Below are 15,535 nucleotides of genomic sequence, written 5' to 3'. Positions count from 1 at the left end.
ATTATGTAGGAGACAAGGAAGAGCAGGCACTTCAGCATTATGTACATAGCACAGACAAGGTGCATTGCCTTGGCAGTAGCAAATCCTTTCAGAAGTAGAAGAAATTCCTTCTGAGGAAGTGACAGCAAACCCATATTTTAGCAGGCAGGAACATCACACACAAACCTGTATCTACCTGCAACTTCTTGTTCTGAAAGACAAGTCATGCATTTTGAAAAAAGTTATTTATTTTCACTGCTTTAAACTCTCTACTGTAGTGTTAGCACTTAACATAAGCATCCACTCTTCTACTGTCCTATTTACAATCCATTGAAATGTATACTCTACAAATACAATACATATTTTCAGAAATGTAAGGGAAATTAATAATTTGGTGAGGTTTAAAATAGTGACACTCATCTGTACAGGGTCCTCAAATCATCCAAAAAGTAAAATTTACAAGGCAGTATGCATACAGCTATGTAAGGGCAGGTGCTACAGTGACAAAGCAGCAAACTTGCTAATACAATAAAATACAGAAAATAAAGTGTTTTGGGGCACCAGATAATACACTTAGTACCAATGAAGTTGGAAATTTAGTAATACTCATATTTCTAGAAACATGTAGCTGCAAACCTGGAGAACATTCTGAAAAATATTAAACATTATATACACGTGAGGTAAATGTACCTTGGTCTTTTTAAGAGGTAATTTGAGTTTAAAGCAATGGATATGGCAAAGGGATTTTTTTGTTTGCTTGTTTTTTAAACACAAAATGATTAACATCTTGCAATCATTTCATTGGCACAATATAAACAATGAACTAAAAGGTGAATTTCATCAATCACACTCAGAGCCATTATTGAAAAAATAAAATAGCCTCTTACTTCATTTGACACCTTCATGTCCCCATACAGTCAATATCAACGTCTTTACTTATATACAAAGTCTTTCTTAGGATTACAAGCAGAACCATATAGGAGGGTGACATTGTGTCATACGTGGAGAGTCTGCTTGAGAAACATCCCAGAATTCCAGCTTTTAAGGTTGGAAGGTCCCTGAAGAATTTCAGCATTTAAAAAATGACATTTCAGACCATTTCCAATGCTCCTTGTTCTCCATGTCCATATCCATCTGGTCACAAGTCTGTAAACCAAACTGAGGCTTCAGTGCTACTAAAATGTAAAGTTGATTAAATCCACAAAACTTAAGTGAATGTAAAATGTGTGTAATATTTACAATAAACATTTGCATCAGTATTAATCAGACACTGTTTTGGTATATACTTGAAATGATACAAAATTAATATTCTGAATGCTAAAATATTTTGGTCCCCCTGGATTTCCAAGAGCAGATCTGGTGATATTACAATCTTAATTTAAAAAATACTTATGTGTACCTGTGTCCATATATATAAGATATGATCTTACACAGGTAATATTTAAAGTTACATAATATATACAGACACAGCCTTTGTAAAAGGTGTTCATTTCATATAATGGAAAAAAAGAACAAAGCTTAAAGTTGTGGTGTCAGAACTGAGGATACATATAGCTCTACTCAGAATTTTCCTGTTCTGCAGCCCAATAGGAATGATAAGGTTGTTCTAAAATACTGTTCTTAGGTCATACACTGTCCAGCATCCTTCTGTGCTTTGTTTTTGCAAGCTTCTATTACAAAGCTAAATTTTGAACAAAGTAAGAACAGTTGCTAGCAATTCAGCAGGTGGTTGATACAATATAATACACAGTTATATTGTTGACAGAATCATCTACGTGCCATGACACTGCTCAGCTGCTGTACATCCTCTTTAAAATGCAACAGAACTGTTCTATATATTTTAGAAAATTAAATGTTTTGCTGATAAGGTTTTGTGGGTGCTAAAAGAGCCACTGAAAATTATTTGATTAGTTATACTGTAAACACTCCTGTTACCACCAAAACTACTACAGATCTGAGGCATGCCAGGAGCCTGGTATTTCTGAAGTAGGAGCTGTACCATTTGTATCAATGGTAAGGACCCGCACGACACCTATGAAAACTTGAAATGTAAGAAAGTTACAAAACAAAAAAAGGTAAATTGCTAACGAGGAAGCATTTGAAATTAGATGGAGCCCTGACCTATTTTCATGATGACCTGTTTTTTTTTAAGTATCTGTATAGATATATAGAACTTGCTAGAGAGACTGCCAAGTAGATAGGCTTGGGAATGACGTTATATTCCAACTTTTATTTTGAACAGTTAATCAAAAAACTCAGTGGTGCACAACTGCCCATGTGCACAAAGGGATAGTTTATTTAAAATACCTATGTGAAATAATTTTTAATCTGGTTTTGATTGACAGAAGTCTGAAACACATAAGCCTGACTTGTCAGTTAATGCCAAACATAAGCGTGACAGCTGTATGTATGTTTAAGCCTAATTGGTTTCTAAGAAGTTCTCTTATTTTTCCCTTTTCTCTTGGATATTTTAAGTATGAATAAACTAATTCATTTTGTTGTTGACAAAAGCATTTCATTATCAGCAGTTTGACCTCTGAAAGTCTGTAATTCTAACATCATTTAAACTTATCTCCAAGCAAGCAGTAAGAATATGGAAATAAACAAAAATTAATCGTTGAGGCTTTTCTTGGGTAAGGCTTGTGTCACCTATGTAGCCTCTTCCTCCTGGGCCTCATTCCTCTTCCTGCTTTAGCTGCCACACATCACAGACCATGGCACAGAACCTTCGACTGTGCTGCTGCCAGCAACCACCCTGCCACTGCTGCTATCTTGGTAAGAAACTCAGTGGGCTCTATGCCAAGGGGTGGACAGGAAGCCAAGTTAAAGGTTTCCATGTGTGTTGTGTAATGGGATGGGTACTGATGTGCTCTGAAGAGTGGCAGGTTAGGCAGTATTATTAATTACCAGGTATATTTACATACTGAAATACTACTGTTTTAGACATTAATGAAACCAAAGGCCAACCAGACTCTTCCTAAAATTGCAATTAAAAAAATATCCTGGTAATAGCCGGTTTTTGTTGTACATCTGGGCAGGAAGCAATTTAATTTCTAAACAAGTTTGTGAAAATATTATGATACTGTTAAAAGCTCAGGGAAATCTTGACTAAAGCCATGCATATTCTTCTCTGTTCTTATGAGAACACAAATCACCATAAGCTTTCTTCTAACAATGAAGAGGATTGCTAGAATCCCCTGATACTTGTATCCAAAGGCCTGCAGCTCACCACCTTCTCTAGCTCACCACTTTGCGTATGAAGCACGCACAACATACATGCACATAAAACTTATAAGCAGCTTTGAACTGTCTAGTACAAAAGCCCAAATAATTTTTCTCTGACAGGTGCATTTAATCCTGTGTAATTGCAAATATTGTTCTTTGAGCCTTAAGACTCAGTAGAACTGCACAGAAAATATGCTTTTCATACTTATTTAATGAAGCAAAATCTCCCATAACATTTTACTTTTCTTGCTACTTTTCTGAAGTAGATAGGTACTTCAAGCATTTTAGAAGTACCACTTAATAAAATCTTCTACATAATTATGACTTGTAACTTGACAATTACAAAATATGACAGTGAATTTACTAGCTTACACTATTTAAAACTACAGTGGTTTCAAGAGTCAGATTTTGGTAAAATTGAAGATATCTTATCAATTATGTACTCACTGTTGCAATGAGTGACATTTAGCACTTAACTAGGCAAAGGAACAACTTTTAACCTGTATTTTTGGAACCAAAAGTACCATAGGCTTTGTACATCCCTACTATTTTGCATTAGAAGACTCAAAAGTGGCACTTACTGGTGTAATACAATCTATTTTGAAGGCAATGTATGTTCTGAAAAAGTGGAAAAAACCCAGTAATCATGTATAAAGTATAGTTGCATAAGTTATGTTCCCACAACTGAATGAGGTCAATTTGTAAGTCAAGGTAAGAGTCCAAAAGATGCATTACCTTAATAGCCAGCAAGGTATACTCCAATAGTACATTCACAATCTGAATCAAGAAATCAAGACAGTGGTTCAGAGCAGTCAATGTACCAGGCAGGAATAAAGTTGCTTTAAGAGCCATCAATGCACTGTAGAACAATATAGTGAACCAGTTTCATTTTAGAAGTGACCTTCTACTTTTAGCACAGTTAACTAGCAAAGACCAGCTATCAAAGTCCCCCCCCCAAAAAAAAAAATTATAGATTAATGAAACTAGAGTACATGATGTTTTGTAAGTAACCTGGGAAAGAAGTTCACAGTGCACAGAAAGACCCAACACAACTGTTTAGCACATCCACAAAAATCCTAATAAGTGACGTTCCTATGAAGTACTAAAAGGCAGCAATATCCTTCTGTTCCCCAGTGAGGTAGAACAATTAACCTTCTTAACACGCCACTCTGGTGCAGATAGAGATTTTTACAGTGTTCTTCGGTAGCAAATGCAGGATTACATCTTGATCCCCTCCTGTTGACTAAGTTGTGATAATGTTTTCTTAATGCGCAAAGCTGTCAGCCGAGCAGCTCCATTGGCATACCAGCATTCCCGCATAATTTTTGCCATCACTCGTAATGCCTGCAAAAGAAACATGAGTAATTATATGCACTGCTGTTCCACTGCAGCCCATGGAACTGCTGCTCTGCCTTAGCCTCTTTGGGCATTTCTGAAGTCCACTACTAGTACTACAGCTGCATGGGAGAAACCACTTACTTTATTTACAGAAACGTAAAACTCTTCTAAACTCTGTAGAGCAAACCTGATCTTTTTCAACACACTTTTGGCCCATGAAAACAATACTTTAATGAAAAATTAGTAGCTTGTCTGTAACTGTTTTCTGAATTTTCACACCAGACAAAAAGACACTTTTTTAATTTTAAGGAGTTAAGGAGTTACTTCAATGCATAGCAATTAAGTTAATGAGCTGTCTTCCTCAAATTGAAGCTCTGCAAGGATTCTAAAAATTTTTGAAGTATTTTATCCTTCAAACAGCCATTCTTTGAAATCCGATTGCTTCTATGTGTTATTTGTAACAAAGCAAATAACAACAATGGCAGATGAAATAAAGTAACAGCTCCAAAGTACCTAGAAATCTTAGTCATTTTAATCCCGATAGCTTCCTGTCTCAGTTTGTTGATACATTCATCACCTTTCTCTCCTTCCTGCCCAGCTCTTAGCCATGCATTCATTCCACACATGCCACAACTAAGGTTCCCTTCTCTATCCAAAGCACACCATCCTTATGAGTACCTCACTGCTTCTGCAGCCCACTGCAGCTGCTGCCCCAAGCTGCGAGTCAGAACACCCTGATGTAGTCCTTGCTAGGCTCCACAGCAATCCTATGGAATAGTCCCTCTGACTAGTCTGGGTCAGCTGTCCTGGCTCTGCTCTCTCTCATGCTCTTGTCCATCCCCAACCTACTTGAGAAATGGAGAATGACTTGAAGCTGTGCAAGCACTGTTCAGCAACAGCTAAACTATCAGTATGCTATGAGACTGTTTTGGTCACAAATCCAAAACACAGCATCGTGCAGCCTACTATGAAGGACGATGACTCAATCCCAGCCAGACACAGTACAATTTATTTGCAATTATGCTTCCCGCATAATGTACTTCAGATAAGCTGTAATTTATATTAGCATCATCTATGCTTCACAGGAAGGGATCCTAGAATCCTCCATGCAGAGTTAGCTATTAACGTTTATGAAATTACATTTAAATACTTATGTATAACCAAGGAACAATGCTTTTAATAAAACCATAATGATTAGAATGAAATTAATTAAGTTCTTTTAAAAGCAGCTCTTCTCCCTTCAACAGTAAGCATGATTTTTAAGCCACTGAAATCACTAAAAGCTCTAGTGTCCATTAAAGCAGCTTTAGCAAGATTAGTTAATACCTCACAGCTCTGCCATCTGTTTGGAATATTGGGCCTTAACTTCTGTTCACACACAACTTTCCTCATTTCTTCAACAGAAGGGTCTGAAGGAACGAGGTCATAGTATGGCAACTGGTAATCTTCGTGGATTCCTGTAACAGGTTGAAAATAGCTTTATTTTAGCTAACACTGGATTACATATTGTTCACTTTTTACTGTGTTCCTTATCAGTATCCTACCAGTTTTCTGTTTTCATTTTTAAAAATTACATCACAATGATTGACAAATAAATAAATGAAAATTCTTAACCATACCTTAGGAGATTTTTTTTACATTACCCTCGAAGGATCTAAAATTTCTAAAATTGGAAGAGATATAAGCTACATCAAATCTTTCACATGCTATACTAAAAACATGCTTCATTTAAAATAAGGTATAGATTTATCTGTACACCTTACAGCTAGGTCTTGTGGTGTTTCCCTCTTGCTCACAAGAATATTAAATTTTACCCTTTTCTCCCCTCTGTGTAAATATTTGGAAAAAAATTAAAATAGATAAGAATATTTCCTATTTTCTTCAACAAGTATGGTTTGTCAATCTAGAAAGAGGTTGAATACACCAGTTATCATTTACAGGATTAACAATTAGAAAGTCTGAGACAGACTGGCTATTACTTTGCACTGTTTTTTGAGCAAACTGTTTTCAGAACCTGAATAAGTTCAAGTAACTTATAATCCCTTAATATGTTCCATTTTGTAAACATTGCCACGTACCACCAATTGAACACCGCCGAGCTATTTCCCAAAACACTAATCCCATTGCATAGATGTCTGCTCGTTTGAATGACTCAAAATGTTTCATATTTATGGAATCATCTAGAACTTCTGGAGCCATGTACCTGTGTGTGGAAAAAAAAAATTCATAAACACTTAAGAGTAGAAAAAGTTCAGCACTACTGATCAGCTCAAATACAAAATAATGTATTTTTGTGGAAAAGGAGATAAAAGAAAAATCTGCTTCATTAAGATTATCCAATCAGAGACAATTCAATGTAAAGGGATAAGTAAACTGAGATAAACAAGCAGAGAAATTGGAAGAGTATGTAAAATATGAAACAGACAACTAGAGCCATAAACCTGATAGACAAGGCACAACTGAGACAGTGACAAAGACCAGAAGTCTCCAGTTCATCGTGACAGGCTATTAAGAAACCCCAGACATAATTTTATAGATGTGCAGTCTGGACCTTGTGATTGCTAATATGTGGGAAAGAAGAGCACAAAGGACTGAGGATATTGAAGGAAGGCCTGTGCAACTATGCAATGCTTATCAAGCAATGTTCAGAACAAAGGGAACACAAGCGCAGCAACAGATAGAAAAGGGTAGCAAAAGGGCCAGTTGCATAAGAGGTTGCCAGTCTGCATATGCTCACCAGCATAGCGTATTTTATAAAATCCTAAATATTCTGTGCAATCTCACTCTCAAGCCCATGTGCACGTGCTCTCTAAGAACTGTATGTCAGCAACTGGAGGCAGGCATGAGTCTGTTCAGGTCTAGCAACTGCAGCAGCACAAGGAATGAAGCTAAAACTAGAGAGAAGGATGGGCTCAATATCACTAGCTGGAAGGAGAACTACAGATCCTAGGAGCACATCTGCAGGTGGTAAGAGCACATATCTGGAACTACACAGTGGTCATTCCCTGAATGAATTCTGGGCCAGCAACTGTAGTCTGACAGAAGGTGAAGCCAGAAGATCTGCATTTCTCCAACCCTGCGCAGCTGGTGTGCAGGACTGTAATTACCTTCAAGCTGGTCTAGCCAGCACCCACGCAGGGATATTCGCCAGCACAAGGGCCCATACTGATATTTGAGGGAATCCATGCATGAAGGCGTGCATATGAATATATCAGCTGTTTGCTGCTGTGCATTAACAGCTGGCAAGTATGAGATCTATGGAGCTCAGGAAATGGCATTAGACACAGCAAGCCTTGGATGGATAGTTGATAAACGTGCATGGAGTTGTGAGGCTGCAGAAGGGAGTATGTACTTTCACTAATGAAGTTCAATCCTGATCAGCTGAAGAGAAGGAAGGAGACTTGGCTGCCTACAGTTATGTTTTATACAAGTTCTGACAGTGTTTTATGTGGGTGTTGAAGACAGCACATGGTGCACAGCAATCTGTATAATCAGCTCTATCAGTACTGTATGTGTCTGTGTATGACTGGTTGGATCCCAAGGAATGTTGGTACATTCATCACCACATCCATGGGCCTTAGATGAACAGAGCCCCAACCTTTTGGAACACACCAGCTGGGCTCCAAAGGTCAGGCAAGAAGAAGCCCCAGCTCCTGTAATCTAAAAAAATTATAGCAGCCACTTAAAGTATCCCCTAACAAGCCTAAAGTAGGAATAGACAAGAAGTGCTGGATAAGAAACCAGCACTGTTAAAAATTTCTTGAGAACAAAGGCCCACCATCATTGCAGTACCTGATTCTTCATCATACAGTCTGCACATCCCACACTAAACCATGCTTTTTTAAAAATTAGTAAATTATGTCGGTCACAAATTAACAACTGTGCTCATGAATTTGGTTTAGCCACATTTCCTTTCCCCTAAGAAACAAGGCCTGGGAATCAGTCATGGCATGCAAGTGGTTATTACCTTGTTTAGTGAGTAAGTCTGACATGGGAACAGCAAGCAAAATGTCAGTGTGGACCTTACTGCAAGAGCTACTGACAGCAGCATCCCCACTGGCTGCTGGAAAGAATCAATGTTATTTGCTGCATCAAGTCAACGTCAGTGGTAGGTAGCACTGCTCTCTCATTCTGATTGGATTTTGGCAGCTAAATCCAGTATGCAATGTTTAGCAGAGTTCAGTGTGTTTCTCCGCATTACTGTTACAGCAGTCTCAAGCTGACCTTTTGAAGCAGGCCAAGAGTCGCACCTGGGCTTTGAAGAGCAGTGTTGACTGGTAAAAAAGCATCAGGAGTAGACTACCGCAGTGGAATACTGTGCCAGGCAATATAGCTCTACCCTTTGGAACAGCCACAGAAGCCTAGACATGGCTTCATTTAATCAATAGCATAGTAGAATTTTCTTTTCCAGTATCAGGGATGGTAGGCAGAATGCATGACACACTATTTAGAAGAAATTTCAGGACTATTGCACCTTTCAGAACTCCCTCAGAACTACTGTGTCTTACAGAAATTACATAGATACAAGGAAGCAACGGCTATCAAGATAAGCAAAAAATTGCAACAAATAGTTGTACTTGTTCTGAACTACCCAGAATTTCAATGAAGTTTGCTGACACAAGAGCTCCCCTAAGGCTTACAAATTCCTCACAAGTAATAAACACAGCACAAGCAAAGGACAACTGTCTGAAGTTGAGTGTAAGGTTTACTTTGACAGGATTTATTGAATGGAAGTGGAGTATTAAATATTGTTGCAATCTTTGATATGGACAAGACTCAAATTATTCTAATCCATCCATATAAAAATGTTTTAATCAAGAATGGAAGATTGTGGTGAATGCTTTAATTCTCTCCAAGGATTCTGCATTAATTGATACTCTTATGGTATTTCTTGTTCTTGGCACTGGAGCCCAGCAGACAGAATATTTGATCACTCTTAAGATGACATGAGGATGAAAAGAGTGATAGACCTGAAAAAACAACAAACTAGAAACCCAACCACGGTGCAAGATGTCAGCCAGAAATACTAAACAAGCAGTAAAGGAGATTGTCTCAACTCCCGTGAGCCATCCAAAGAATGAGGCTTTTAACAGGAAAAGCCATAAGAAGCCTGAATGTGGCAAAAAATCTCCCCTCATATGAGTTCCACTGGCAAACTGACCTCTCACCATGGTCCTCCATCAATGCATTTAGATTGGCTTTGGCTTCCATGACACAAAATGGTGAATGACTGCTGAGAGATTATTACTGAACAAGAGATGCAAAAGGCAAGGAGGTCGTGTAGTGAGGTCAGCAGCTTAGCTGTTTCATGGCTGTTAGACAAAAGGGAGAGAAGTAGGGATCTCCTTGTCAGCTTATGTGTTGGAAATGCATTGCTTGTCAGAAGCAGTATCTTAGGTTCTGGAGAGAGCGATGCTATTGAATACAGCAACTCTGAGTAAGAGACCTTCTGAGCAAGGTCTGCAGCTCAGTATCATCCAAGAACAAAAGCATAAGTCTACAAAGAAGGGCATAAAGTATATTGAGTGTGGTCTTGCCAAACTTTGGGTGCCTGCTGACCTCATTTCTCCCATCTCTTTTAGTCCAAAAGCTCAGTACTTGTTGCCTAAATTTCTTGTACAACATATAGGGGGCTTTGTGTCATCAAATAGACCTATACCCAACATGTTGTGTGGCATCTCCCTTCATCAAGGCTATACTCTACAAAGTAAAATTCTGCCCATATTTTGTTTAGGTAAACTTCAGAGAAGCACCCATGGTAAGAATTTGCTGCCAAACTTCTTCTGAAATACAACCTATCTGAACTATCAAAAGTAACAGCTGGACCACACTTCTAAAAAATAGAAGAATGAGGGGTTTGTTACTTGCCACAACAAGTGAGAGAGGGATTCTATTTCCTTCTTAGTTTAAAGCTCACATTCCCTGCTTTATATTGCAGGCTGAGCTGTGAAAGCACACAGTTCACCTTTCTGGAAAAGCTAAGCCTCTGAACAGAAAAGAAATAAAGCCAGAAAATGGGATCATCAGTTTGACTCAAGGCTCTGATCACTCACACAAGGGTAAGTCTGCTTGCTCCCTAGACACACATTTTTACAACAATCATTAGGAAAATACAGACTTCATCAAATCTCCCTGAATTTGTACACAGAGCTTCCATGTGCAGAAGTGCTACTAGCAGTGGCAATCAGTGGGAATTAAAACTGTCACTGAACAGGTAAGACTTGAACTGATTTGTGAAAAATTAATCAGAGGTGCAGAGTTATTTACCTAAAAATGCACAAGAGGAAGAAAGAGGTTCTGAGCCTTTTACAATAATGAGCAATTTTAGAGAGGTAGAAAAGACTAATGTCTTTAAAAGGGGAAACAGATTTAGTCCGCCTGCTACCCACTGCAGCAAGCAAGAGTTGCTACAGCTTCACCCTTCTGAAGAAGCATAAGGCAGATGAATAAGCAATGTAATAATGCCTATGTAAGAAAATATCTAGTAAGTGGGATCTGCAACCACAGCTGAAAGGATGCTTTCTCCAATGACTAGACTAAAGAAAGTAACTGATTTGTACGTCATTTTCCTTTGCACGTAGGTGTAGTAGAAAATTCAAAATCACACGTGGCATGCACCCTGCATGCAGCTAAATTTGCAACAACAAATTCTGAGATAAGACTGCTACTGGACACTTTGAGAAGTATTAATACTCAGTACCTTATAATTTAGGAGTAGTTCAGAAAATAAATCTTACCTGACCATTGCTGTGGTGATTTTACAAGTGGCAAAGGACTAGTACAGCAGAGCTTTAGAACAAAGTAACTTCAGCAGTATGTGTCAGTAAAACAAATTTTCAGCTTTAGTTAACTGAACCTTAAAATAGTATTTAAGTGCTTTTTCCCTTCCAAAAAGACACAGCTCAAGGGGCATCTGTAAAAACCCAATCAACCCCCTACGCTGCAGTATTGCTTACTAAAAAGATATATTAAAAAAGTATTTTTGATACATAAACTGGAGGTTGGACAACACCAACACAACTTTCTCCAACACTACTAAGCCATTTGGGCTTGGCTGTCACATGTTTCTCCTTGAGCAGTGCCCAAACTCCAGTCTGACACAGCACTGAACCTATAGGCATCAGAAGAATGAAAAGTTGCCCACACCCAAAATGCTTGCTGTGGTTCACTGTTAGTACTGGTATCTCTGTATTTTGTATAGCTGCATGGATTACTAAGGGAAATTTATTTATAGCTTCCAATTATTATTGCCTGAAGGTTCACCAATGATAAATTATTGACAGTAAGTTTTATTGCTCTTGTGCTGAGTTAAACAGCTCTGAATTTTTCTGGGGCAAGAAAAACCTGTATTTCCAAATTCAGAAAAAGCTTTTAAGAGAGACTATATTGACTCATCCACTTAAGAGTCTATTAATGCATTAGATGACAAAGATGACTGTTTTAACTTCTTGCATTTCTGTAAAAAATGTGAACTTAAGACAGTCCCCTGTCCAAGACTCTGCACCTTGTATGTTCTTCTACACAGGCTTCACATGGCAACCACAGCTTTTTATTGTCACTATCCTGTCTTACACTCCTGATTGGGCTGCAAGTAACATTTCCATGCAATACGTGGCAAGAAGAAGAAAGAGAGTACTGAAGTCTCTAAAATTATAAGTCATGAAGTCCCTTAATTATTTTAATACATGTTTGTGCCCTACAATACTTATCAAGTTTTCAGTATTTTACACATGCCAACATTGAATGTGCTTTTTAAGAGTCTACAATCTAACTAAAATACCAACTGGCAAGGAAGTGCTTAAGAATTCTATCTGCTATTACATTTTCTTGCTGCTTATATTTCTATCAACACAAATTTACATGGAACAAGAAAAACCAAAGCATTTTATTATAAAAGTTGCCTGACACGTCACATAAATTATTTTACCTTTTTGTTCCCACTCTGTGGTTTGGGGCAATGTCAATTGTGTCTGTGGCCGAATCATGCCTAACCGCCAAGCCCAGGTCTGCAATGCAGCACGTTCCATTCTTTTTCACCAATATGTTTTTTGATTTTAAGTCTCTGTGGGCAATTGCTGGTTTGCCTGTAAGGGAGAAACATAGAAGTTGCAAAAAAACTCCAAACCAAACTCCTTTTATTCTAAGCCTGATGCAAGCTTTTGTTTGAAGGAACAGAATTCCTTCCAGTTTTGACACTTAATGTGCACCAGGGTACCTCCTGAAATCATTCTTGTAGACTGTCTGACTGTTCAGGAAAGTGCCTTTCATGTTTACTGTATGTTTACCATGTTTCATGTTTACCACACTTGCTCCTTTCCCTCTTCCTGCAAGTATTTATTGCACATACATCCTACTCAAATATTGTCTCAACTCAAAGTTAAGAAGATGCTACATGCACCATTACTTCGTGCCTTTTAACAGGTATTTTGTAGGAAGGATTGTTACATCACAATACCAGAGAAAAGAGGGCAAAAAGCCTTTCAAATTAAGAAGTTCTGTGAATTTGGAAATCATCACACAGTACAATGAGCTACTTATGTGTCATTAAAAAAACCAAGAAACCAACCAGTACTATCTACATGACAAGCAGAAAAATTTTAAGATTACCTTGTGTGCCAACAATTTCCATGTGCAGATGAGCAAGACCACTGGCAGTGGACAAAGCCAATTTTATCATTCCTTCCACTGTTACTGTATACCTGTTCAGGTAATCAAAGAGTGATCCATGCTCGTGATAGTCTGACACTAACCACAGCTGAGTCCATGTACCATTGTCTGCAAAAGAGAACTGGCATGAATACCACACATACACACAACAAATAAATAGTATGTGCCACTTTTATACAATGCTTACAAAGTACAAATTATAGTCTCCAAGTAACCTCTGTAAATTAGACCCTTACTCTTAGTTTGTTAGGCTCTTCTATTCCTGTAACATTTTAATGCTTCTGGCAAGGGCTGGTAATACCAAGTGAGAATTTCTGAAAAGCTTAGTGAGTATTCTTGTATTTGAACTAAAACACAAACCATAGAAAGCTGATGTCACTATAATTCTGAGGTGTATATTCAGGGTGACCTGTTCAGGGTATTAGCCAGGCCCTGCCTTTCCCTAGGCTTCCTGCTAGAGAGGGGCACAGGGAACAGTGCTGAATGCATGATATAAAACTAATCCTATCACTATTGGTCTAGCACAATGTTGTCCAGGCTAACCACTAAAAGTGTTTCAAACTTTGCCCCCTAACTCCTTCAGTCTTCCAATACCCTATCTGCCCTCAGCCTGAGAGACAGTTTCCACAGACAATTTTTTCAACAGAGGATTTTCTCCTGGAGTAGAAGCTCATAAACAGCCCTCAGACACAAAGTTAAATCCCATCTCCAATGACCTCTAAATTGCTGGCCAAAATTGAGGCTTTCAGGAAGCACAAGGGTAAAGTAAGCAGAAAACACTGAAGAAATCAGTTTGCTGTATGACTTTTGATTGAACTATGACGAACAAGACAGGCCACAATACATTTGTAGATATCCCGAGGCATACAATTGACATGTAAGAACTTAATTGTTCACATTATTAAAGCAGTGACACAAAATACCTTTAAGTTTAAGCCACAGAAAGAAGACTAACAAAGGAATTCAAATCAAGAGGGGAGCAAAAGTATTTTTTACCTAAGAAGTAGAAATATACCTGGGAAAGAACAATCCTGCCACCAAATAGATTTTCCCATTTTGTTGTGTTATAAAAGCACCTCTCCTGTGGCAGACTTGAAAAGTGTTTTTATAGCCAGCTACTTTTACAGAAGAATCTTTCATCTCTTTAGAAGAGCATATCCCATAAAGGATATCTGTTGGACTCCTATCCTGAATTATATAGTCCCTATTCTCTCAGAACAAGTGAGAACACTCGGCACAACTCAAAATATGTATTGTTATGTGATAGTCCCTAAAGATTGCTCAAGAATGAAATATGAAGAACATGAAAAAGGGAAGAAAGTTTTGAACTTACTTCCTATTGCAAACATACTGAAAAAATTTTACTTTCCAAATAACACACTAGTCCAGAAAAGCCAGAAGCACAAAACGTCTGCTCTACAGATTGACAGAAACTACCTTTAGAGAAACACTTGTGCTTAACTTAACACATTGGTGGGGATGGGAAAACTTGCAAACATCCCTTTTATTTGAATATTTTTAGAGAAGCCAGTGATGCCATTAAAAAAATCCAAAAATAAAAGATAAAAATCAAAAAAACTAACCAAAATTAAAAGGCCTCCAAATACTTCAGAGTAGGAAAAAGACTAACGTACATTCAAGCAATTCCCATAACAGAAAGAGAACTCTAGCTTGTTATGCTTACAGAATAGTCTCAACTAAGCTGTTTAAACAGGAGAAAAAAAAAATTAGACACATACCCCAACCTGTACAAGACTGGTAAAATGCTGCTGCTGCTGCAAGAAGAGTCTTTTATGTCCACACAAGGGAAGTCTAAGTTTTGTTTTTTAAAAAGGAATGATGAAAAAAAAGATTTAAAAAAAAACCCCTATTATTTTCTAGTTAGAACTGCTGCATCTCGTGCTACTTGGCAATGTCCAAGCACAAACTCATAGAACTCAGCATAGTATTAAATGTGACTTTTTCCTAAGAGAATTATGGTCTCTGAAGAATCAATCCAACAGCATTGACTTCACTAAACCAGTCTTACAGAACCATGAGAAACAGGTATGAGTTCACAGGCACAGAAAAGATGTTTTTAAATACACAAAGAGCTGCAGAAGTTCCAAGTAAACTAACCTTATGACATGAGAATATTTTCTTCATTCAGTTTTATTCTACTGCTTCATCAGATATGACCCTACATTGCATGAAATAATCATCTCCGGGGCATTTACATCATACACTCTCATTACTTGGTCCTGTATTTTATTTCTTCTCCTGTTTCTTAGGAGTGGGATACCTCAGTAGGTGTCTGTACTAGACACCTAGCTGTAAGGAGGGAAGT

The 15,535-nt window shown here is 37.9% G+C and overlaps 1 protein-coding gene across 1 annotated transcript in view; it reads right to left on the bottom strand.

Annotated features, from left to right (window-relative positions):
- Nucleotides 1–209: 209 nt before the first annotated feature.
- Nucleotides 210–15,535, bottom strand: part of TGFBR1 (transforming growth factor beta receptor 1) — a 34,349-nt gene continuing 19,023 nt past the window's right edge. The window contains exons 5-9 of the mRNA XM_021553408.2: nucleotides 13,150–13,317; nucleotides 12,470–12,626; nucleotides 6,621–6,745; nucleotides 5,869–5,999; nucleotides 210–4,548 (exon numbers count right to left, since the gene is read on the bottom strand). Coding sequence (XP_021409083.1) covers nucleotides 4,423–4,548; nucleotides 5,869–5,999; nucleotides 6,621–6,745; nucleotides 12,470–12,626; nucleotides 13,150–13,317 — 707 coding nt within the window. The 3' untranslated portion in view covers nucleotides 210–4,422. The remainder of the gene's footprint in view (nucleotides 4,549–5,868; nucleotides 6,000–6,620; nucleotides 6,746–12,469; nucleotides 12,627–13,149; nucleotides 13,318–15,535) is intronic.

The sequence above is a fragment of the Lonchura striata genome, chromosome 1 (genome assembly GCF_046129695.1).
Source record: "Lonchura striata isolate bLonStr1 chromosome 1, bLonStr1.mat, whole genome shotgun sequence".
Taxonomy (NCBI): domain Eukaryota; kingdom Metazoa; phylum Chordata; class Aves; order Passeriformes; family Estrildidae; genus Lonchura; species Lonchura striata.
This window is presented reverse-complemented; position numbering and strand designations above follow the sequence as displayed.